At 37.5% G+C, this 22472-nt stretch overlaps 4 protein-coding genes across 5 annotated transcripts in view; 2 read left to right on the top strand and 2 right to left on the bottom strand.

The window, feature by feature from the left end:
* LOC108969225 overlaps positions 1–22472 on the top strand; it is a 44641-nt gene that overhangs the window by 4138 nt on the left and 18031 nt on the right. Inside the window, exons 3-7 of the mRNA XM_018933815.1 lie at positions 4649–5187; positions 6056–6227; positions 6665–6724; positions 6897–7135; positions 7253–7348. Of these exons, the coding sequence (XP_018789360.1) occupies positions 4649–5187; positions 6056–6227; positions 6665–6724; positions 6897–7135; positions 7253–7348 (1106 nt within the window). The remainder of the gene's footprint in view (positions 1–4648; positions 5188–6055; positions 6228–6664; positions 6725–6896; positions 7136–7252; positions 7349–22472) is intronic.
* Positions 412–4368, top strand: LOC108969247 (myosin regulatory light chain LC-2, mantle muscle). The gene is made up of 5 exons (XM_018933846.1): positions 412–853; positions 924–1145; positions 1210–1329; positions 1534–1670; positions 3855–4368. The coding sequence occupies exons 1-5, from the start codon at positions 812–814 to the stop codon at positions 4033–4035; spliced, it is 702 nt and encodes a 233-aa protein (XP_018789391.1). The 5' UTR covers positions 412–811; the 3' UTR covers positions 4036–4368.
* LOC108969246 (putative fatty acyl-CoA reductase CG5065) lies at positions 11112–15211 on the bottom strand. The gene is made up of 8 exons (XM_018933845.1): positions 15024–15211; positions 13044–13156; positions 12720–12968; positions 12381–12642; positions 12117–12321; positions 11819–12061; positions 11377–11634; positions 11112–11301 (listed from the first exon to the last, which is right to left on the bottom strand). Exons 1-8 carry the CDS (start codon positions 15097–15099, stop codon positions 11208–11210), a joined length of 1500 nt encoding a protein of 499 aa, XP_018789390.1. The 5' UTR covers positions 15100–15211; the 3' UTR covers positions 11112–11207.
* Positions 16804–22181, bottom strand: LOC108969244 (putative fatty acyl-CoA reductase CG5065). 2 transcript variants are annotated; one of them, XM_018933843.1, is made up of 7 exons: positions 21968–22181; positions 18683–18795; positions 18103–18613; positions 17813–18014; positions 17511–17753; positions 17171–17428; positions 16804–17111 (listed from the first exon to the last, which is right to left on the bottom strand). In XM_018933843.1, the coding sequence occupies exons 1-7, from the start codon at positions 22080–22082 to the stop codon at positions 17027–17029; spliced, it is 1527 nt and encodes a 508-aa protein (XP_018789388.1). In that variant the 5' UTR covers positions 22083–22181; the 3' UTR covers positions 16804–17026. The 2 variants fall into 2 exon arrangements, with proteins under 2 accessions (XP_018789388.1, XP_018789389.1); XM_018933844.1 differs by having other exon boundaries at positions 17511–17750.

The following is a 22472-nucleotide window of genomic DNA, read 5'->3' as shown; positions in this document are numbered from 1 at the left end:
GAATATAATTCACCTAATGGTATTGTATTTCCGAATCCTTTGACAATAGTTGCTTTGGCAGAGATTTAAGTAATTTCTTAGACATCTCCCTCAAATTGCAACAAATCGAAAATATTGCGATTGCGTTGCCAAAGCACCGCCCTCACCGGTGGCCTGTGGCCAATTTATCTAATATAGGCAATTGCAAAGCCATACACACACACAAATGCAGCGACATATGTGCATTTATAGATGATATATGCATTTTGTATGAGTTGCGGGTTCGTGCAGGCGGACAAYGTAATGACATTTCGCAATTTCAATTGCGTCGACGCGACAAAATCAAGCGAGCAGGTAGTGGATGGCCATTAGCTATTAGAAATCGGCCATTAGCAGCGGGGTTGTAATTCAAAATTGACTTGCCGTGGAGAAGAACCATAGTGAGCAACTTGGCGGAAATCGGGCTAAAAATACAAGAACGAACATTGCAAGAAAGCGCGACGCGTTGTGCTGCAGCAAGTGCGTTCGCCAGAGCAGATCTTGGACTCTTTTCGAAGCAGACAAAAAAAATATTTCTAATAAAAAAATAATTCTCTTTCAATTTGTCAATAAATTCGAACTAAAACGGCAAACGAATTTTCAGTTAACGATTAGCAAAGCGGTTGCACGAACGCTCGAGGGTACTTGGGTCCTAACCTTGTTGTCGCGAGTTTTTAGAGACAATATAAGATTGTGTACATCCCTTCCAAGGCTGAAAAGGATAAATGTGTATTGTTTAATAAATACAATTAAAGTGAATTTTTTTTTAAACGCTAAAAAGTAAAACCGCGAAATGTCTGATCCTATCACATTTTCCGTCGACGAGATGGAGCAGGTATGGAGCGAATGCAACGCCATAAAACTGCTAAAATTTTTATATAATTTTAAATTTTTCGTGCGTGTAGCGACGTCGTCGCGCCAGCGCTGCCCGCAAGGCATCTATCGTGCGTCCGCCCAGTCCACCAAAAGTCGAATCGGAAGCAATGGCGGCCATCAATGAAATATTCAATCCGACTTATAAGAAACCCGTTACCAAAGGCAACTATCGCGCCCCCGACGAAGTGGCTGCCGATGACCTGGAAGCGATGAAGGATCTGGACATACGCAAGCTGGCTGAATTGAAAGAAGTAACGAACAAGTGGCAAATGTGCGAGTGTTGTGCAAATGACATAATTTACTTGGTGTTGACAGGTATTCGTGCTGCTCGACTTGGACAGCGACGGCTTGATTTCGAAGGATGATTTGCGCTTCACCTTCACCGCGCTCGGCACAGACACGCCGGACGAGCTGATTGAGGAGATGCTTAAGGAGGTGAATAATATRAAGTTGCCATGATTGGTGATTACATAGTTGAAGCAAAACAACAAGAACAAGTTTCTTATGTGAAGTGTGAAAAAAATGTGAAATAAAAGTGTAAATTAAATTAAAAATTAAAATTTGAGAGTGTTAAGTAGCTTAAATACATATTATTAAATGTGTGTAACGTGTTGTGTAAAAGTACGAATTTCCACACAGGCAAAGGATCCTTTGGATTACGACGCTTTCATAGAACTAATGAGCCATCGCACGGTTGAGTTGGATCCAGAGGATGTGCTGTTGGAAGCTTGGAGCAAATGGGATGATTATGGTACGGGCAAAATTGAGGAGAAGAAGTGAGTATGCGCCGACTTTTATCGCGAATGTATACATACTATTATTTAGTTGTCATAATTTTGGTAATAAGAAAGTTCTAGTTTTAGTTTCTAAGTCAAGGCCAATTCGAACATGACTTAAGAGGTTATATACAGTTAGAAGGCCGAAAAAAGSGAAATTTCAAGAATTTTTTTTTGAAAAAACTTAAAAAATTTAATGATCCAAAAACAAGTACACATATTTTGGTGTCTAATAACTGTATTTAAAATTTAGTATTAGTACAAATATTTTTTTTGGAAAGGGAGTACAGCTCATATCAGACAGATCCGCTCAAAAAAGACGTTTTGCGGTGACCACTATATCTCTGAACTGGATCCTCTGAAATTAAAAAATAAAAAAACCAAACAGATTTCGTTAAGGTAATGCTAAATTTAAAAATTAATCGATTGAGCAAGCAAACTAAAAGTTTTTGACAAAGTGGCGGTTTCTAAGAGAAATCGATTWTTCACCAAAACTTCGGACTAAATTTTTTTGATTGAGCAACAAATTATATTTAAGAAGTTCACGTTAAAATTTGATTAATTAATCGGATAAGCCGTTTTCAAGTAATGTTGGTCACCGACTTTGAAAACACCATTTTGAGAAAAAACGCGTTTAAGGTTAGSCCTTGTATTTCCAAGCGCTCTGAAAGCCTTTTCGAATTTGCATGTAACTTCGAAAATAATGTATGTTCATTAAAAAATAAAATTTTTTGAAAATTCTAGCTGTATATAACCCCTTAAATAAAACATGGATTCAACTCTATTGAGGGAAAATTTAAAACTCAAACATTATGGAGATTGTTACTTCTCTTGCCACGCAATGTTGAACTTTAAGTGCATTTCTGGAATAAAAATATTTGTGTTTGAAACCATAAGATAGCCAAAGAGGCCTTAGAACTCAGCAAAGTCTCGATTACKAAAGAATATGAATTTACCAATAAAAACGTTGCATTCGTCGATATTTCACTGACAGGTTATATTACAATCACTTGAGCGTATTTTGAAAACTATTTTCCAAGAGAAAATATATATGATTTTCTCGAATATTTTGGGTGCCGTAGTTTTATGCACAACTTCGTAGCTTAGAAAAGTGATGTGGACTTCAATTTTCGACAGCAACAAAAGATAAATTTAAAACAAGTGATCCGAGCGAAGCGAACTGTCAAATTTATATTGCAATCCTAAACAAAGTCTTCCTCTTGCTAGTTAATGATATCATTGTCAAGCGTAGTCGGAAAAAAGGAACGGAAAGAAATTGTCAGAAATTCCAATTCTATCATTTTTGATGGATACCCCGATAACTGCATTGCTTGTTCGATTGGACACTCTAGTAGGAACTTACTAACGCATAATTTTATATTGTCAACTCAGGCGATATTATTCACTTCCAAATTTTTTATAAAAAACAACAAAATTTAAAAAATTTATATAAAGGGTTATATTGCTTTCTTCGGATATAAAACACCTTTTTTTTCAAAATTTTTTTCTCATATAAAAATTAMGTATTTTATTAGAATTTTTTATTGTTACAAACATACACTATAACAAAGAAATTCTGAAATATAATATTTGGAAAAGAAATATTTTAAACTCGGCCATTGCGACGCCATTTCTGGTGACCCCGCGGAAAAAAAATGCACTCGCGTTGGCAGGATAGCTCCTGACAGGACCATCTAAAATCGGCCAAGTCTTTAAGAATGGTGTCTCAATGACCTGTGTAGCATTGCATGAAGATCGGTTAAGTAGATCTCGAGAAATMTTGCCAACCAACTGCAAAAATACAGTTTCGAGAAAAACGAGTTTACAGACGGCGCACTTAGCCCATTAGCCTCGTTCTCAAGGCTGTAGCTCCGAAACTATTACTCGGATCAACATGAATTTAGGACAATATTCTAGAAGTGAATTTAATAAGATAATAAAAAGGTTCGGTTTTTTGAAACCCGTAAACCCATGTAACCCCTTAAATAACGAGGGAAGTTCATTTCGTCAAATCTGTATGACCACTCGTTATTCTGACTTTGCCATTTTTTCTGAGAACGTTGTACTAATGTAAATTTGTTAAGGATTTAGGTATGTAATTGCGTATTGACACTTTAGCGCCACAAACAGTTAATAATACATTTTTTTTTTGTTTTCTAATCGCAAATTGCTACTGTTTTGCAGAATATATGAGGAGCTAACCAACTACGGCGATGTCATGACGACCGCAGAGGCCAACGAAGCGCTGAAGTATGCACCGATCGCCAAAGCCAAAACTCTCGAGGAGCCTGCTATGATTGACTATCCAGCCTTCTGTCGCATCCTGTGTGGCTTGCGGAAGGGAAAGCCACGAGCAGAAGAATAGCTGCAACACTACTACTTACATACATAGAGCTATAACAATATTTATTGCAGTTTACTAGCACATCCAAGGCCTCCATACCCACAACCACATGTCCACACACACACACACATATATAACGCTCCTAAGCACATATGCACACATGTGTGTGAGTGTGTGTTGTTTGGGTGTGTGGTGTCCGATATTTTATCGTGAATACCATGTAAAGTGACATTTTTATTGCGCACAAATACTTTTTTCTCCGATAACTCGAATTTTTCTGTTTGAAAATACAATAAATCAAAAGTGGTGTGTGTGCRAAGACACGCAGACTCAAATGCGCTGTGAGCGTTTAAACGGTTGGCATTTTTATTTTTAAACGCTCTGCTTGCCTCGCACGCTRTGTACATACATWCGCCTCGCATGACCAAGTCCACCAATGACTAATAAATTCTCAAACTCAATTTCGTTTCATGCATTTGCACGTTCACCGCCATCGCCACCGCTGCCCGCCGATGTCGCTGCGCTCGTCGCTTGCCACGCTACAATTATTGCCATTGCCGCTTTTGCTGCTTCCTTGCTGCAACGCCTTGCCTCTGCTCTGCTCGCTTTCGGCGCACTTCCGTTACATTTTCAGCTGTTCGGAGTACATTGAAATATTTCCGTTCCTGCGGGAGCCCGTCATTGAGAACTCGACTAATCCGGATTATGTTATTTGCAAYCGCTCCGCTGCTACAGCGCCCACCGTGTCAGCATTAGCATCTGCAACGGCTGCCACGACGTTAGCAGCCAACCGGAGTGTTGCAGCAACAAAGACCATGCCGTCACCCACAACTGCTGAAATTAAGCAGAAAGCGTCCTCGTCCGTCGCCAACACAATGACGATGACGCTGGCAGCTAGCAAGAAGCCCGYGSCGGCTGCGAGTGGCRTTGCCAACCACGCTCATTTAACGGTTATTACTGCCAATAATTCGGTTGCCGCCGCTGTCGCTGTCGCTGATTTACGTGGCAATGAGTTTATTTATAGTGCAGGCAAAATTTTCGGCATTCGCGTACGTTTTAACCAACAACAACTGCTACAGCGCGAGCCAGCGCTGCGAARTGATGTTGACGGCGGYGTTGCGCTCAAAAATTGGCTGCTTAATATAACCGGAGAGTATCGATTCTTGAAGAAGGGTATGCATTCCAATTTCATTTTATTTTTATACTTAATGATTATATTGATTGGTTATTGATGTTTGCTGCACCGGTGCKACCAATTATAATTAAATATTTTCTAATTAAAATTTCAAAAGGCATCATGGTTAAACTATTTTATATATAAAATATATGCAAATACCTATATAATACATGAAATTTAAGTTACATGCGCAAATTAAGTAATGGAAAGTCTGGGTGCTATTTAAAATTAGTTTTTGTAGACGCTTTAAATATCTAATTTTTGTTTTCATGCTTTCCTCAAAATTCCAATTGTTACTGATAAAACGCTAAGTCGGTGACTACAAATATTTTTAGCAYTAAACCAATAAAATTGTTGTAGAAGCTCGTTAAAAGCTTAAAATGTTAATAACATTTGAAAAATATTGCTCATAYGCCATGAGGTACATCAGTGGCAATTAAAGAATAATGTAGAAAAGTATGCTTTAAACACTTTTTCATTGATCAGCAGCAAAATAATTGCAGCTCCACTGAAATGATAAACAAATTTTTGTATTGCAAATTCATTTAAGCCGCCAATCGCGCCTTCCTAGTAAGCAAATTTAATGTATTATTATGCACAATAGCTTCTATAATTCTTTCTCCTATATTTGMTTAGCCTTATGGTAAAAGTTAGTTATCCTTAGATGATGCAGGTTTAAGTTAAATCACTTCCAGAACTAGATATAACTATAATATATTTAATCTACGAGTGTTCTTCCTGAGTATACAGAAGAATGAATATGGCAGTTTGTTTTTTTTTCATCCAGAATRTATCATTCAATAAAACAATACACAGCTTAATCATTGTTTTGATTTTTCTTTTTTGATATTGTCTTGCTTTCAGAACATTTTCAAAACGATGGACGCCTCATACCCGGATCATACTGTGACTATTATTTCTTTGCTGATCCCAATGCGAAACCTGACAGCTTCGAGATTTGGCAATACTTTCATTCGCCACGTTTTCCAGCGAAATATCCGGCGCACATCAAATGCGCCTACAAATTCATAGGACGGTAAGAAGTAGCAAGAAAGAGCTTCTAGAGAGAAGTATACAAAGGTTCTTTATATAGAAACATGAGTATTATCATATTTAGCGATCAAATGTGTTTTGATTAAGCTTTTACTTTGTTATTCTAGTTTAATTTTGAGGCTTCAATTGTTTCAATGTTCGTTTTTTCATGAGTTATTAAAAGGTTTGGTAAACTAAAACTGCTGAAGGGAAAAAAATCAAAAAAGGTATCAGCTGTCATAATATCATACAAGCAAATGATTGAAAGAATCTTTCATTGTCGTTATCTATAATTATAATAAATAATTATTTAAATGATAATTTTTAAATCACAGAAACGCCATTTAGTGAGAGATATATTAAAGTATGTTAATTCGTTTAACCTTTTAAGCCAACATATATTTATTCCAATTAACCACTTTGTTACTTTTTAATTCACAGTSCAGAAAGTCGCGTAGAAATAGTCTTTGAAGAGTTGCAGCTGCCGAGAAAGAACGACAGGTAAAAGGAGAAAACATAAAACCAAATAAATTTTATTTACAGCAGCTTGAAAAGAGTAAGCATGTTAAAGGAAAATAAACTTTAACTAATACAATTTCTCAATCTTGCTAAGTATTAACTCTCAAAAACTAGAGTAAAACATTTTTTTTTTATACCAAACCGCCGATTTCAGCTGCAGCATGGATAAGCTGACAATTTTCGACTCAGAGTCAGCGAATATGAACGCCGTTATTGATGTTATTTGCGATTCGCCGCCTACGCGACGCATAATTAGTTCCGGTCCCGATTTGCTAATCGAATTYAACGCCAGTTCCAATAAGACAGCCAAAGGCTTTCGCGGCAAATTCAAATTTATACACAATGAAGTCGAAGACCAATTTTTGCCAGCGATCACAAATGATTTGACAACAGGTAATCGCTCAAAGTAAAACCAAAAACGAAACACTCGAAAAGAAAATATTACTCAACAGATTTATTCTTATTCTTAAGCAATAACTTTATTTAATGTATTTTGATTATTATTTAAAGAAAAGATAATTGCTCTCGAAAGAATCGGTTTGCGGAAGGAGACTCCACGTCCTGTGCTTACGGCAGATGAGTGGGGTAAATTTTTCAAGAATAATGGTAAGTTTTGCATGCTACATATTTATCATGCTGTTTACATCTGTATATGCATACAGTGCTGAAGAAAATAATAGGGACATCGAGTTCATTCTCCTATTTTTTTGCACWGATTTTCATTTATGTATTCGCGATACGGTATTGCGGTTAACTGATGTGAATTAATGCTATCAAATATTATATAAGTATCTTTTATATACCACAAGTCGACATACGGGCACCGGGGCGGCGGTAGACTCAAAAAGTTCTGTTTACTTTGGAACGCAACTTGTATATGTCTCCTAAATTGAGTTTATAGAAATACGATTTTTTTAATGATTGTTACGTCGTGGCACCTAAAACTCCAATATTAGATCATAAGACCCTTACAAATCGACAAAGCGCTTTGAGCCAAACACAAATTTGTTGAGACGTCTTCAGCGTCGGTTATATGTTCTCTTTTTCGAGGATCAACCACTAGGGTAAGACCACCTGGATGTTTCAGCCTCAGCCTTGAAACAGATGGACATGAAGGACAGATGGCTTCTTCCTCACGCTACTCCATACAGCTTTGAATACTGTCGTCCGGCAAGATTTGCAGCCTTGCAACATATACATCATTGAACAGTGAACCAGTAAGAACACCTACGATTTCCTAAAAATGAACTGTAGCAAGAGCAACAACCAAAATACAATTTAGTCCGCAACGTAAGTGTCGCATTAGTTCAAAAAATCGTTTAAAATTAATCGAAAACAGTCCGTCGAGTTCCGAAATATGTGATTTCACCAAAAGTTGGCCGGCAGTATGATCATTTATAYATATCTCGAATAGTTTTAGGTGATACATACAATCCTTAGGTGAACAAAACAAGTGTACTTTGTTGCAAMATGTTGCAAGAGTATAAAAAGGTAGAACTAAACTGTATCTTCGCACTGTGTATAAAATCAACTGTAAACCTTGTAAAGTAGTCAATGGAACTTAACCCCAATGAATTTTGGTTAGCTAAATTGGCTCTGGGTCCTTCAGCATCAACTACRATAGCTWTTTTAAATTTTTTCTCAAGGCCTGCGGTTACTCTTCGCTATATGAATTATARATTTAGACTCTGCGAAAGTTTGGCTTCTCTAATTACATTACTCCACATAAAGTGGAGTGGAGTGGTCCACTGTTCTATTCTCTTTCGCTCATTAACTCACTTATTGCCTATAAAAACTGGCTGAAAGTAACTAAAATATAGCTAACAACTGTCTCCGCTTCCGATTCAACCACGAAACGGAAGTCGCTCTTTTCGCCGCGCATAAATTCTCATCAGCAAAGATGTATTCCTCTTTGTTTCGTARCTCTGTCTCCAGCCATCTTAGCATCCATGCATCCAGTCAAGTACTTAGCCGCAAATGAAATTATGCCTCCCGCCAACCGACGAAAGTGATTTCAGTTTTTTTTAAAAACATGCCGGCATGCGATGTAGTGTGCTTGTGTGTGTCTTGGCAACTTCATAATGCGAATTCGCCGATTTCGCAGTTACGCTTGTACACTTCGCTGTTGCTGGCGCTGTCGGCATTTGTTGGCCTTAATTTCTAGCGGAAGTGGAAATGAACCACAGCGCATATAAACGTACGTAATATTACCCTAGTTTAGTCGCACCGCGCCGCATAGCTGCGTGTAAAACCGAAAGCCGTAGACGATTATCCATTCARCCAGTCGGTGAGTGTGTATGTGTGCGTGCGAAACTTCACTTGTGGCGAAACTATCAGTTGGCAGCATTTTGCTTCTTTTCTACAACTTCCGTTCGGCAATCGGCACACGCCGCATGCCACACGCGTCTTCGCACAACTCGCTCGCCAACTGGCCTCCGATGAGCCAGCACTTACTACATAACAACATATGTATGCGTGTGGCTTGCAACCACGGCATCCTTTGCAGCTGCCACAAACGTTCAGTTTTAGTTTTACAACTGAAGTGGACGCTTCTTAGCGCGTGAAAAAATCCAAAGCAATCGGAGCATTCGAATTCGCGTATACGTTCGGCTTGCCAGCGCGCGCCAAAACAATCGTTTTGCAACACGAAGTTGCCTTAACGTTAAGTGCACAAATTTGAATTTGAAGCGGCGGTTTGCGTCTCCAAGGTGTGGGGGTATGGAAAGTTGTGAATTTGATTAGTGAAAACTTGAAAACCAAAGGAAAAATAATAATTTTGTCTTGACATTGGAAGACGCGAATTATGATTGAAATTCAGTGGACCCGCGTGCATTCCGAATGGATGGGTCCGTTGTTGATTTTGATCTGCTGGCAAGTGTTGCCCACGGTAAACACACAAACAACTTCGTTACCAAGTACAAYGACAACAACTATASCGCATATTTTCTTCAAAGCGTCGCCAACAAATGCAAGCAAGGAGCTGTGCACCTCTGTGGGCAYTGCCAGTGAGTGAAAAGTTGCCAATAAATTTATGTAACAATGTKTGTCAGTTTGTGTTGGTGAATCAACAAGTGAGATTTCAGTTGTTAAGAAGTTCCATCACTAAAATATTTTTCTACCTTTTTAACTATTTAAAGTCTTTACACCTTTAGCTCTGTAGGGCGCTAACAAGTATTCGAAATATGTTGGGCTGTTGAAAAACGTCTTTTCGTAACTTGTCAATTGATGTCGTTGCAATCGTATAGTGTTGGAAAAGAGAGATTTTAACCTCCATTAAACTRAAAAAAGAAAAGAATTCGGAGAAGTTGAAAAAAAGTTACAGCAAGAATGCCACAAAAGCCACCAATGAAATATGTGAAGTTTRCGGAGCCAATGTAGCACAACAATGGTTCGCTCGCTTTCGTTCTGGAAATTTCGATGTGAAACATACACCTCGCTATAGTCGACGTATTGTTGAAAAAGTCCATAAAATTATCGGAAAGATTGGCCAGGACCGTCACACAAGCAGCCATGACATCGCTAAGAAACTTAAAAAAAAAGGCTGTCTAAAAAAAAGCCAGATGCTTGGGTACCACATGAGTTGTCTGTGAAAAATTTAATGGAGCAAAATCTGAGATTATTTGCTGAAACCTAATAAAATCGAACTATTTCTGCAGCGAATGGTAACAGGAGACGAAAAGTGGATCAACTACGACAATAATGTGTGAAAAAGRTCATGGTCATGGTCCAAGCGTGTTGAAGTTCAACAAATTGTTGCAAAGCCCTGATGGACGCCTCGAAAGGTTATGCTGAGTGTTTGGTGGGGTTTGAAAGGAATCATCCAYTATGAGCTGCTCCAGCCTGGTCAAACGATTGATTCTACWCTTTACWGTCCACAGCTAATGAGATTGAAGCAAACAAACGAAATATAAAACGGCCAGAACGGAGCTACAGGAAAGGACTTCGTTTTCCGTCAGACGTCCAACGCTATCCACACATCTTTGATGACTCCGCAAAACTGGGAGAGCTTGGCTGGGAWGTTTTKATGCATCCATCATATAGCCCTGACCTTGCACCATAAGACTATCAWTTGTTTCGGTCAATGCAGAACTCCTTTAATGGAGTAAAGTTGGCTTCAAGACAAGCCTGTGGAAATTATTGGTGTGAGTTTTTCGCTGAGAAACCAGAAAAGTTGTACGCTGATGGAATAATATCTCCAGTGGAAGATTGGCAAAAAGTGGTCAACCAAAATGACACATATTTGGTTCACTAAAGCTCATTATAAAATGAGTTGAAATTTGATTATAAATACGAAAAGACTTTTTCGATTACCCAATATTATAAAATGAAACCCTTTCTTTAATAGCAAGTAAGTAAATGAAATAAAACATTGCTCTCACACATCCCGTGTTGCTTTTGTCATATATTTTCCAACAATTTAGCATACTTACAATGCAGTTTTCGGCGAAAACTCTCTACAAAAACATTATAAAATGCAAAGAAATTTACAGAAAAAGTATACTAAGAAGGCCAAAAGACCGGTCAACAGCGCTTTCAATAGTTGGTGTAAAATCTTAAATCTAGGCAAAGAAAGAAAACATGAAAGTGTCAAAACTAAAAAAACAGTTACAGATCCGCAATGTTCAGCTGCTTACCTTTTATACATTTTTCGCGCCCTTTCAAGAGTTTCTGGTCCCTCTTTACCCAAATATAAGCGCATGCCTGCCAGGGAGAACTGTAAATATTCCGTCCAGTTTATGGACCGCATGTCAAAGTTGAAAATTTCCTTATCCCTCACTGATAACGAGTCCCACAATGATCTGGTGTTATCCATAGTAAATGCGAATTCAGTTACAATGAAGTATTCCATTGCGGCATTCAGTTTGTGTATGCTCCGATAGAGTTTGCTCATTCTAAATCCAAACAAACAAAGGATAAAGATTCAATAAGTAAAGGGGTGTGATGAATTTTCGTTCAAAACACCGTTTATGGAGGGTAAGTAAAAGCGGACACTGAGTTAGTTAATTGTCTCGTTATACCCAGTAAGTAACGGGACATTTACAACAACCAATTCCCACATGAGACACAAATGCTAACCTTTTTCGCTTGCCCTTTAACATTAGCAGGAAATCGATTATATAGCCGGGTATTGTGTGATAGAAGAAGGTCAATATATCATATAACCATTTCTGGCCAACAGTTATCATGTATGGAAACCAAATCATTTGAGCAATAGGCAGTACGGGGCTAAAATCAGTAATGGTTTTCATATATTGTTTCCAGATCAGTGGATTCTTATCGTCATTTGTGTAGTTGTAAATCGGTGGCGCCAAATTTAAACTGCAAATGTAGAGGTTATAAAATATTTGACTCATTTCCCGCAAATCTGACACACCGTTGTCGCTGATCTGAGTGCGCAGTTTCCCAACCGATGGCCAGCATTAAGCTGGCACAGGAATCTGCCGGYACCAGATGTGCCCTATGTTCCGACCTCATTTGCATTACACGTAGAACGCCACGTGCGCATGCGTACAGCGCCGCCGAAGGACCATATAAGTTGCCGGCCCAGCCGGTAACAGGTTCTTTATACGTTGGCACAACTAAAGACGAATGTGTTAATAATGCATACGAGCAAATCGCTGACTGTTTTTGTACAAACCTATGGCAGGCCGAAATATGCTAATTGGCAAGGCACGCCCCACAGTGAGAACCGCTTCCTCGGCTAGAGACTTCGTGAATGTATATGTGTTTTTATATTCCGCACAAAGTACAGTCGCCAGCTTATTCGTCATCTCGATGCTCAAACTGTCCGCCAGCTCACACATTTTCACCGCACCAATGCCCAATTTGTTGACATAATATTTTTCATCGATTGAGTGCACCACACAGTTGGCGAACGCTGAGGAGACATGCACAAAGGCCTACACGCCAATACGGCCAATTTATGTATATAACGTTGGTGTTAGTAAATTTGATCTCATGTAGCATTTGTACTTACTTCAAGGTTTCGCATTTCTTTGGCCAACTCAAGTAATTCCAATGTGCCACGTACATTTATGTTAAGCGCTTTCTGCAGCGGCTCATCGAAGCGCACTGTAGCCGCCAGATGCAACACCACATTCACCTCCGYAATCAATGCTTTACGATCCTCGACGGAAATGCCGAGTTTGTGAGCTTGGCAGTCGCCTAAAATCACACGAAGTCGGTCTGTTAGTGTGACACCTGAATTTCTCAGCTTCTCGAAGACCTGAATCATAAAATGGGAATCATATATGGTTTTATAAATACAAATGACGGGGTTGGCGTGYACTCTCCCACTTACCACATTTTGGCAGAAATTAGTCAAACGTTCTTCAATACTTTTACCAGCTTTGGGGCGTACCATCATGTAAATGCGTTTAACCTCGGTTGCTCGCAGTAATTTTTCAATGAGAACTGAAATTGAATATTTCATTGAAGCAAAAAGTTGTATTAAATGMAAGATATATTTTTTGATTCTATTTTGTAATGGTTATTTAGGGTTGRTCCAAAATGTCAATCGTTTAAGTCTGAGGGTTCACTTGACCGATAGTGTACGACGATTACCACGATAGAGATCTGAAWATATATCTGAATGCGCTGAACGAAAGTGTAATTGGCGAAAAGGTWATCTAAAAAGTAGTAATAAAAAAGTAAATACAAATTGGGTAGTATAACAGGAAGTCRTGGACGACTTTATGTGTTTTTCACTTTTCGTATTTTCAAATTCTCTTTTCTTTTAAACGGACTTCGAATATTGATAAGCTTAAAGCATAATCTATGCCACCAATTATCTGCGGTCTTTCGCATCGTGGGCGATTAGAAATGTTTAGGAGTTCACAATCCTTTCAAATAAATGTAAAATTTTTAAGTGATCCGACGTGCAAAGTCCATGTCAATGATAAAGTGAACTCGAGCAAAGTAAAATATCAGAAAAGTCTGTCAATGTGGCAACCATATGTATTCGCCCTAACTGTTGTTTTTTAAACCCTCTATCCTTGGGTTCCCAAGCGAAGAAACATACATATTATGTACTGTGAACCGTCAAAGGCAAAGGTYGAAGTCCGGTTAGTGGCATAAGAAGCTACGAAGCATGCTTGCCAGCTAGAGAAAGTCCACACGGAAAGTTTTTTGTAACATCTCGCCTTGACGTAATCGATTTGGTATTAGCATACGACCCCATTATTGTACAAGATTGAAATGCAAAAATTTGTGAAGGTTTTTGTATTCAAACTTTCAAACAAACGCCATGAAAAATATGCCAGCGCGTGCACAATACACTCTGTATGTATGTATGTACAGGGTCTAGGTACATTATTTGTGCGCATATATTTCCATAATGCAGTTCACGTAGATCTTATACCTAGCCTTCAATCATGATCACTGAGTTCAATCAACTTGCACGTGGAGAATAAAGTCCAACCAACTGATTTCAATGAACGCTCCCATAACTAAATTTCTCGAACCGACCCGAAGTCAAATCGATCACATTTGTCATTCCGATCATGCATTACTGTCATCACTTGTCAAAATGGAAATGCGAAAGATATGTCATATGAAATCGTGATCTTGATGATTCTCACTTTATAAGTTGAGTTTTTGTAGCCTGGCTGCAAAAAACAGACTTTACTCTTTTTGAACTTTCAATCTATGGTCTGTTGAAGCGGTATGAACTCTCTTTTATAGTTATACGAATGGAATTTAGCAAYTTTTAGCAAATTTGCTCCAGTGGATTTCAGCTGATAAGGTCTCAGAACGGCCAAATTGCGCAGGTCCAGTTCGAGTCTTCACTGCACAATAGTACCTTRCCTCATTCATACCACCTCGTGAGAATTTATTTTGTTTGTTACGTTCAGATCGGTTAGGACTTGTTTTTTTTTCAGTTCACACAACGAAAATTGGACGTTTTTATGTCGTGGATAAGGCAAATGTTCATGCGTAAKCAAAAATAATGATGATAGATTTTCAATAATGTGGAATGTACTGATTATCCATTTATAATAGCATAGATTTCGACCTATATAGTGAATTTGCATATTGTTTTTCCAAAATCTTTAACTTCTATTTGAAAGAAGTTTCATATTTGTCCACAAACTGCTTTCGTTCAGCATAAACTTCGATTTCAATCTCTTTAGTATATATAGGTATGTACACTAACACCTGAATCCATGCAATTCCGCTCTATAACACATWTTTTAAGAATAATTTCACAAAATTTAATTTTTGTTCGGTGTTTCACGCCACCATATGGTTTTTCAAGCAACAAATCTGTCGATTTTTATACCTATTCCCATAAAACCGGTGCCTCCTGTTACGAACACCGTCTTGTTACGATAATAATCTTGTATATCGGAGGACATTTTGCTGAATTTTGTTATGCTATAGCTGAGTGCGTTCGCGTAATCCTTGAATGATTCGTATATGTTCTATTGAAGCCCGGATTAATGGTCACTAAACAAACTGAAGACTAAAGAAGCGCCCATTCGCCGTTTATATAGTTTATGAGGTAGACCGACGCATGCAATGACCATTTGAATATTTCTTCCGTCAAGTGCATTTGCAATTYTTACATATGTAAATGGAATAATAAATTTCATTTTGAAAATGGGAAATGTGATAAGTTCAGAATTGAAAAACACATAAATTTCACTTTCATTAGACTACGCAAACATTCAATTTGATTGCATATATAATTCTTAATTGACAACTTCTTAATAAACGATTGAGTCCAGTCAAATTCAAACAGAAATCAAACAGAAACAAACTGTATAAGTTTAACTAAACTCGGAATGTCGCCAGTTCAAAGAATAAATTTTGTCATTAAAAATTTCGAAAGTTTGTTAAATTCTGAGCTACGTCAATTCTTAAAAAGATGATTTGAGTCCTGAAGTGRAGTTATTGCGTTTTCAGTTAAGCAACTGCATTGTTTGTCATTCTACGCATTTGATAATTAAGAAAGTATAGACGTAATACCACAAATAATTAATTAAATTGTAGAATACTAAAGTCTGAAGCCACTTGCAAAACAACTGTGTATGCTAGCTCATATATATAGTGTATATACAGTAGCATATGTATGTAAACCTCTTCGTATAATTTTAATATAATTTATAATGAAKTGCGGCGCTTTAATGAGGCACCTATCCAATAAATTATAACATATGTGTATAAAATATCAATCAGTCGGCAACAAATATGCATTTACACGAACTGTTACCTGGTCAGACACTACAGCTCCCACTTTTGTGTTGGAACTAGTTCACCTCAAAGGCACTTGAATTATTCGACGATGACACAGTACCACTACAAGGAAGGAAGAATTCGATTTGTACATCAATGTGCTTTCGTTACGAATGCTTTTAACTCCGAGTTTATAAAGCCATAATAAAGAATAGTGGGTGACTTCCCTATATAATTAGCTAAATTGTAAAGTTACAACTTGTCATTGGTTCATTTGAATAAACAATAAAAAGAAGAATAAGTCAACTCATTCTAATAGAAACCGATTAAATGGAACAAAGAAGATATTTATTACTAAASTTGTCATAACTCGAAATGCTTTCATTAAACTATTTAATTAACGTTTTGAAGAAATAACATTTATCATAACCGTGTCAGAATTTTGTCAATTTGGCAGTCTTACCTCTATGAAATATCCTGTTGCCAATAAAATGTGAGTGAATTTGACATTTGTCATTAGTATTCGTACTCACGCAAAGACCCATATGTATGTACATATATACAAACACCGTTTGAGTGTTATGTCAACCTTTGCGCCATCATAAGAGCCCTTCAAAACTGCGCTTCCAAACGAAGGTGAACGCTCAGCAGTCAGCATATAAAAGTAAGCTTTCACAATTATAAATGGACTTTGAATGATAGAAAAATATTAAAAATTCAATCAAAATTGATGCATTTATATATGGCTTATATATATATATATAGGTATTTTATTCAATAATCACATATAAAATTTCATATTTTTTTGAAATATTATTACTAATTTTTAAATTCGACTAGACATACACACAAACAAATAAACAGAAAATCTGTAAGCAAATTATCAAAATCAATCAAATACTTAATTACTAAATATGTAGATACATATTGTTTATAAGTCATTAATTAACGGARTGAATTAAAATCTCATACATATGCACAATCGAACATACCTATTCAATTACGAAATTGAGACTCGTGTCTAAACAAAACAAATAAATCCAACGAGTACTAGATATAATCATTTTTAATTATCACATTGCCATAAATTTACTTAAGTATTGGTTATTAAATGCGGAGGAAGGCCCACGACATCAAAGCACAGGCTCCGCCGTAGACCAGTACCTGGACCGTGCGATGTAAAATGAGCAGCCTGAAAGAGAGAATATATTAAATTTCTAAGCGCATGAATTGACTCCGTAAAATACATACCTCTTCATCAGCCGTTTGGCTTTCGGTATGGTCTCGGGTTGTTCCTTGCCCATAAAGCAGCGCACACCCATTAAGGAGTTATGAAAGTATTCCGGCCAATTTATTTCGCGTATATTGAAATTGAAGATTTTCTGGTCGGCACGCGTGAGTGAGAGCCATAACTTGCTTGTGTTCTCCATTGTGAAGGTGAACTTGTGCTCCACAAAATAGTCCAGWACGCCGATTTGCTTATGCAGCTTTTGATATGTTTTTATCATTCTGTAACGAGACAACAGTCAATATTATTTCAACAAAAATATTTTCACAAACTACAYGCCAACTGCGGAGTATATGCGCTTACCTACGTTTCTTCCCGATCAGCAGTAGTAGGARGTCAAAGATGTAGCCCGGTATTATGTGATAGAATAATATGAGAATATTATATAATAATTTCGAGTTCACTATTATCACAAAGGGATACCAAATCATTTTGGTCAGAGGCATTTTCGGTGCGTGCTCCTCCAAAGTTCGTCGATAGGTCTGCCATTTCAGCATGTTTCGCTCATCGGGCACGAAATTGTAAATGGGTGGCGGCACAGAGCTGCTATGAGATGTAACATTATAAATAATTATATGCAAAACTATTGCTATAGAAASACTTACATTTGGTTTACTTGTTTCGCCGTATTCCACGCAGAGACCAGCATCACATTGGCGCACATATCTACGGGCGCGAAGTTTGCATTCGTATCCAGGTGTATATAGAGAACACGAACTACGCCGTGCGCTACACCATACAAAATGCTCATCGGCCCGTAAAGATTATCCACCCAGCCAACGAGCGGTTCACTGTAAGTTGGTATAACTGCACATTACAGAAGAACCAAATTGTCCAATTAGTATTGCTGCTAAGAACTCTGTATTCTACTAGGTTTTAAAGAAGGAACACCTACCTATGCCGGGCCGAAAGATRCAAATCGGTAATTCCTTTCCTTCCGAGAGCACCGCCTCTTCCGCTAGTGCTTTTGTGAAAGTGTACGTRTTGGGTGACTTGCCCAACCACTCAYTCGTCATACGATTGGTTTTCTCCGGACCCAATAAATCCGCGACTTTGCACATGTTTTCCGCTGTAATGTTAAGCTCATTTTTGTAGTAGACCTCATCCACATGAAAGACTGTGCAGTTTGCAAAGGCGGACGACACGTGTACGAAGGCTTGAAGCTTGCGCATTTTCTTCGCCAACTGCATAAGATCCATCGTGGCGCGTACATTTATGGCCAGCGCGTTGAACAACGGCTCGTTGAAGCGTACAGTTGCGGCGCTATGCATTACGATTTGCACCTCATCGAGTAGGGTCTGCCGATCTGCGGGTGAGATACCCAAACTGTTCAACTGGCAATCGCCGTGTATTGGTATTAAACGGYTTCTCGCCGTTGGTTTCAACTTGTTCAATTCGGCGAACAACTGGAGGTTTTATAATTYATTTTAAATCATATCAATGAATGAATCAATCATGGTCTTGTAATTACTTACGGGGTTTTTAAACATAGCTTCTATGCGCTCCTCTACAGCCTGTCCCTTCTTTGGTCTCATCAGTATGTAAATGCATTTGACGTCAGTGGCCCGCAATATTTTTTCAATAAATACTGGAGGGGTGAAAATAATAAGAGGCGATTACAATTTGAAAGTATAACATTATCTGCAYATACCACTGTGAGCAGAAAATRGTAAGACATGGACGCATGATCAACATGTCAAAAAAATAAAAGAATCGGTGCTTGAGAATTGAGAATTAACAGTCAGAAATATTACAGGCATCATTGGAATATCGTAAGGATCAGTGAAAACCATTTTCAAAGATCGTTCGGGCCTAAGAAAACAGAAAGCAGGATTGGTTCCAAAATCACTCAATTTTGTGGAAAAAACCGACTGCCATCATGTCACGAAACGTATTAATACCCTCGATAGGTCTTGGATCTATGCTTACAACCCAGACACAGGCGATCAATCGACCGAAAATCATGGCAAGGTGAGCCGAAGTCGAAAAAAACAACGTCAAGCAGGTCAAAAATAAAGGTTGGGTTGACAGTTTTCTTCGACTGCACTCCGAAGTATTTCCAACCGGCCATACTGTCAACAATAAATACTATTTGAGTATTAAGTGGCATTTGCGGGGAGCTATTCSTAAAAAGAGAACGAAATTATGGGCCGAGCATTCTTGGTTTTTKCCAAAWRATTCTTCGTGAGCTTTTCGSCRTATTTTCAATCAATATCGTGCCACAATCACCGTATTTGCCTGATTTAGCGCCGTACGACTTCTAAACGACCGCTCCGGAGAAACCGCTTTTAGTTAATTGAAGACATTAAACGTTAATCACTACGCAAATTGTAGGCTATTCCGGAAATTGACAACAAAGAAGAAAAAATTAAGAATTTTAATACTATGAACAAACTCTTACTATTTTTTTCTTACAGTTGTACACATATATGTTTAAGCTGACAAATACCCTTATTTAATCAGCTACTTAATTATATTCTCATACATTTTTAATTGTTATGATTAAATATTTTTTTAAATACAATTTCTTAGGAAATTCCCACAAAACACCGGTATATGTCAATTAAATGGACACTTGCTTAATCCGCCGAGTGATTTGCAGTTTGTTTCAACATTGTAATGGGCGCACTGAAAACCATCCGTTATTAAAAACAGGTTTCGTTTTTTATCTTCTGGAACCAGTCAAATTATAGTGTAATACATTCCTACTCATTTCAAGTGTTTTGTTTTGAAACAATTACTTCTTTTTAATGCTTGAAAGTTAATTGCCAAGCAATTAATCAGCGAGGAACAAACGCGCAATTTGTAGTGGCTTCATAAAAAAGTAAATTTTAAATATACGTTGGATTGCGTAATTAATATTTGTAGTCAATCAATTTCAGTTTATGTCTGCATAATACCCAAATACATCGTTTCTCCAAAAGTTCTTTTAAGAATGATATATTGTTTACGAAATAGTATATTAGGTTGACAAAAAAGTTTTGCGGTATTTTCGCTAGTTGACGCTGAGAGCGCGTAGTTCTAGTTTTATTYGTCGYATCGGGTCGCTATACCTTTTTGGAAAGCTCATTTCACGCGCTAACACGTGTTTGATTGATTGTCGTTTCTTTTAAGTCGTTCGTGAGTTATAGCGTCGCAAACATGGAGCAAAATAAAGAGAAAATACGGCATATTTTACTGTACTACTACGATAAAAGCAAAAATGCAACTCAAGCCGCCAATAAAATTTGTGCAGTTTATGGACACGATACAGTTTCCATTTTCCACCGCACAACGATGGTTTCAACGTTTTCGTTCTGGTGTAGAGGTGGTCGAAGATGCGCCACGCTCCGGAAGGCCTGYCGTCGAAAATTGCGATAAAATTGCTGAATTGGTCGAAAGAGACCGGCATAGTAGCAGCCGTAGCATCGGTCAAGAGCTGGGCATGAGTCATCAAACCGTTATAAAATAAAAATAAAAAAATAAATAAATAAATAGCGCAAGACTTTTTTGACAACCTATTATTACTTTTATTTAACGCCACTTATGGAACGAATGATGATCTAACTTAATACAAGTACGCACATTTCTACAAATTTGAAACCAACTAGAAAAGTTTGTGATAAGCACTTCTTTTCATGGCGTATGAAACCATTTTGAGCTTAATTTTTTTTTTCTATTTTGTTATACGGTTGTATGTACCTCCTAAAACTAATCGAGTTTGATATAGAGTTGACATTGGAGTGATTGTCAGCTGTAATTTGAGTAAATCTTGAGATATCGTAATGACACTTGGTATACTTGTATATACTCCTTGGCCAAATAGTAAAAACGGCTCGTAGATGGGCGTAATGAAGCATTTAATTAGCACTGCAATTTGACGCATAATTTGAGAGTAYTGCAGTAGCAGAGGCACTTGTGGGCCAAAAATTGTAAGAAGTAGGTGTGGTTCCKCACACTAATAGGTTTAAAGTACATATCTCTCAAACCGTTCAAGCCAAATAACAACATTCTATCAAGATAAATCCAATAAGAACCGTCACCGATGGTGTAGAGACATTAAATTTTGCCACCGAGAGAACATGAGGCAGCTTTAGGTGAAGTCCSATATCTCGAGACCTGCTCAACCAAATTCACTACCAAATATAATATAAAGAGTTTCGGACTTCTGAATGACTTTATGCCGCATATATCGGACAATATGTGAGAGCGTACATATATACGCATAACAAGGTATCTTTGTGCATAAAATAGATAAAATTGGACAATAAATTGACCTATGCCCCATATAACTCATAATAGAATTTGGAACACTCGGCTGACATTACTCCATATGATTGGTGATTGTTTGTGAGAAACGGAAGGAAATGTTATAGTGCACATTATTAAAGTCTTCGATATATTTTGTGTATATTTTTTATAATAATTATTATTATTTTATTCTTTTTATGTAAAGATTTCAAATAGATGGCAACTTTCAACTTTCAATTTCCGGGTTTAAAGGCAATTTTAGTTTTTTTTGATAGTTAAGCAAACGACCCATAACTAAAAGTAGCAGTTCCTAACAAGCAAATATAATTAAAAACACATCACTATGCACCAACAGTATTTCAACGCATAAAATAATCGCTCGTGTGATTTTTATCGCTTGTTTATTTAGTTATTTCACCAACAAAAAATTAAGCACTTCTTCTGCACAGATTCACAAATTGTTCTACAGTTCATACAGTTCTTGCCACTAAACTTAAGCTATGTATTTGTTAGAAAGCGCGCTTTCGTACCTTTTCCCAAAAATCCCGAACCACCCGTRAGGAATACACTTTTATTTCGATAAAACTCTTGCACTTCCGAGAGCTTTTCCACGTTCTCACCGGTTGCTTGCATTGCCGCTGTCATTTCGACTATTCACYCGATCAAAGTCAAGCACGAAGTGGCGTTCTATCTATCGAGTTCTAAAATCCGTTATGAGACTAAAGTTTCGAACCGTTCAACGCWGCGGCGGGGCGTTAATAAATTTCCAGTTGTTTAGAATTTCGCTTTTTATACTTAACAGCGGCATTTACAAGCAATATTAGATAAGTACACCTACAACGACACATACAAATATCAACAAATACGAACAGACATATTTATATATAAGCTTATAAATATACATATATATAAGAATCAGTATATAAATCTGCATCAACTTTGTTGCTAATAGAAAACAGTAATTGCTCGGAGTGAAGTGGTTATGCTAAGTAAAGCAAAGCTTCAGGTACAACAACAAAATACAAATCAGCAAAA

The sequence above is a fragment of the Bactrocera latifrons genome, unplaced genomic scaffold, assembly GCF_001853355.1.
Source record: "Bactrocera latifrons isolate USDA-ARS-PBARC rearing strain unplaced genomic scaffold, ASM185335v1 scaffold_245, whole genome shotgun sequence".
NCBI classification, from domain to species: Eukaryota; Metazoa; Arthropoda; class Insecta; order Diptera; family Tephritidae; genus Bactrocera; species Bactrocera latifrons.
Note: the sequence above shows the minus strand (reverse complement) of the source record. Positions and strands in the feature narration are given on the sequence as shown.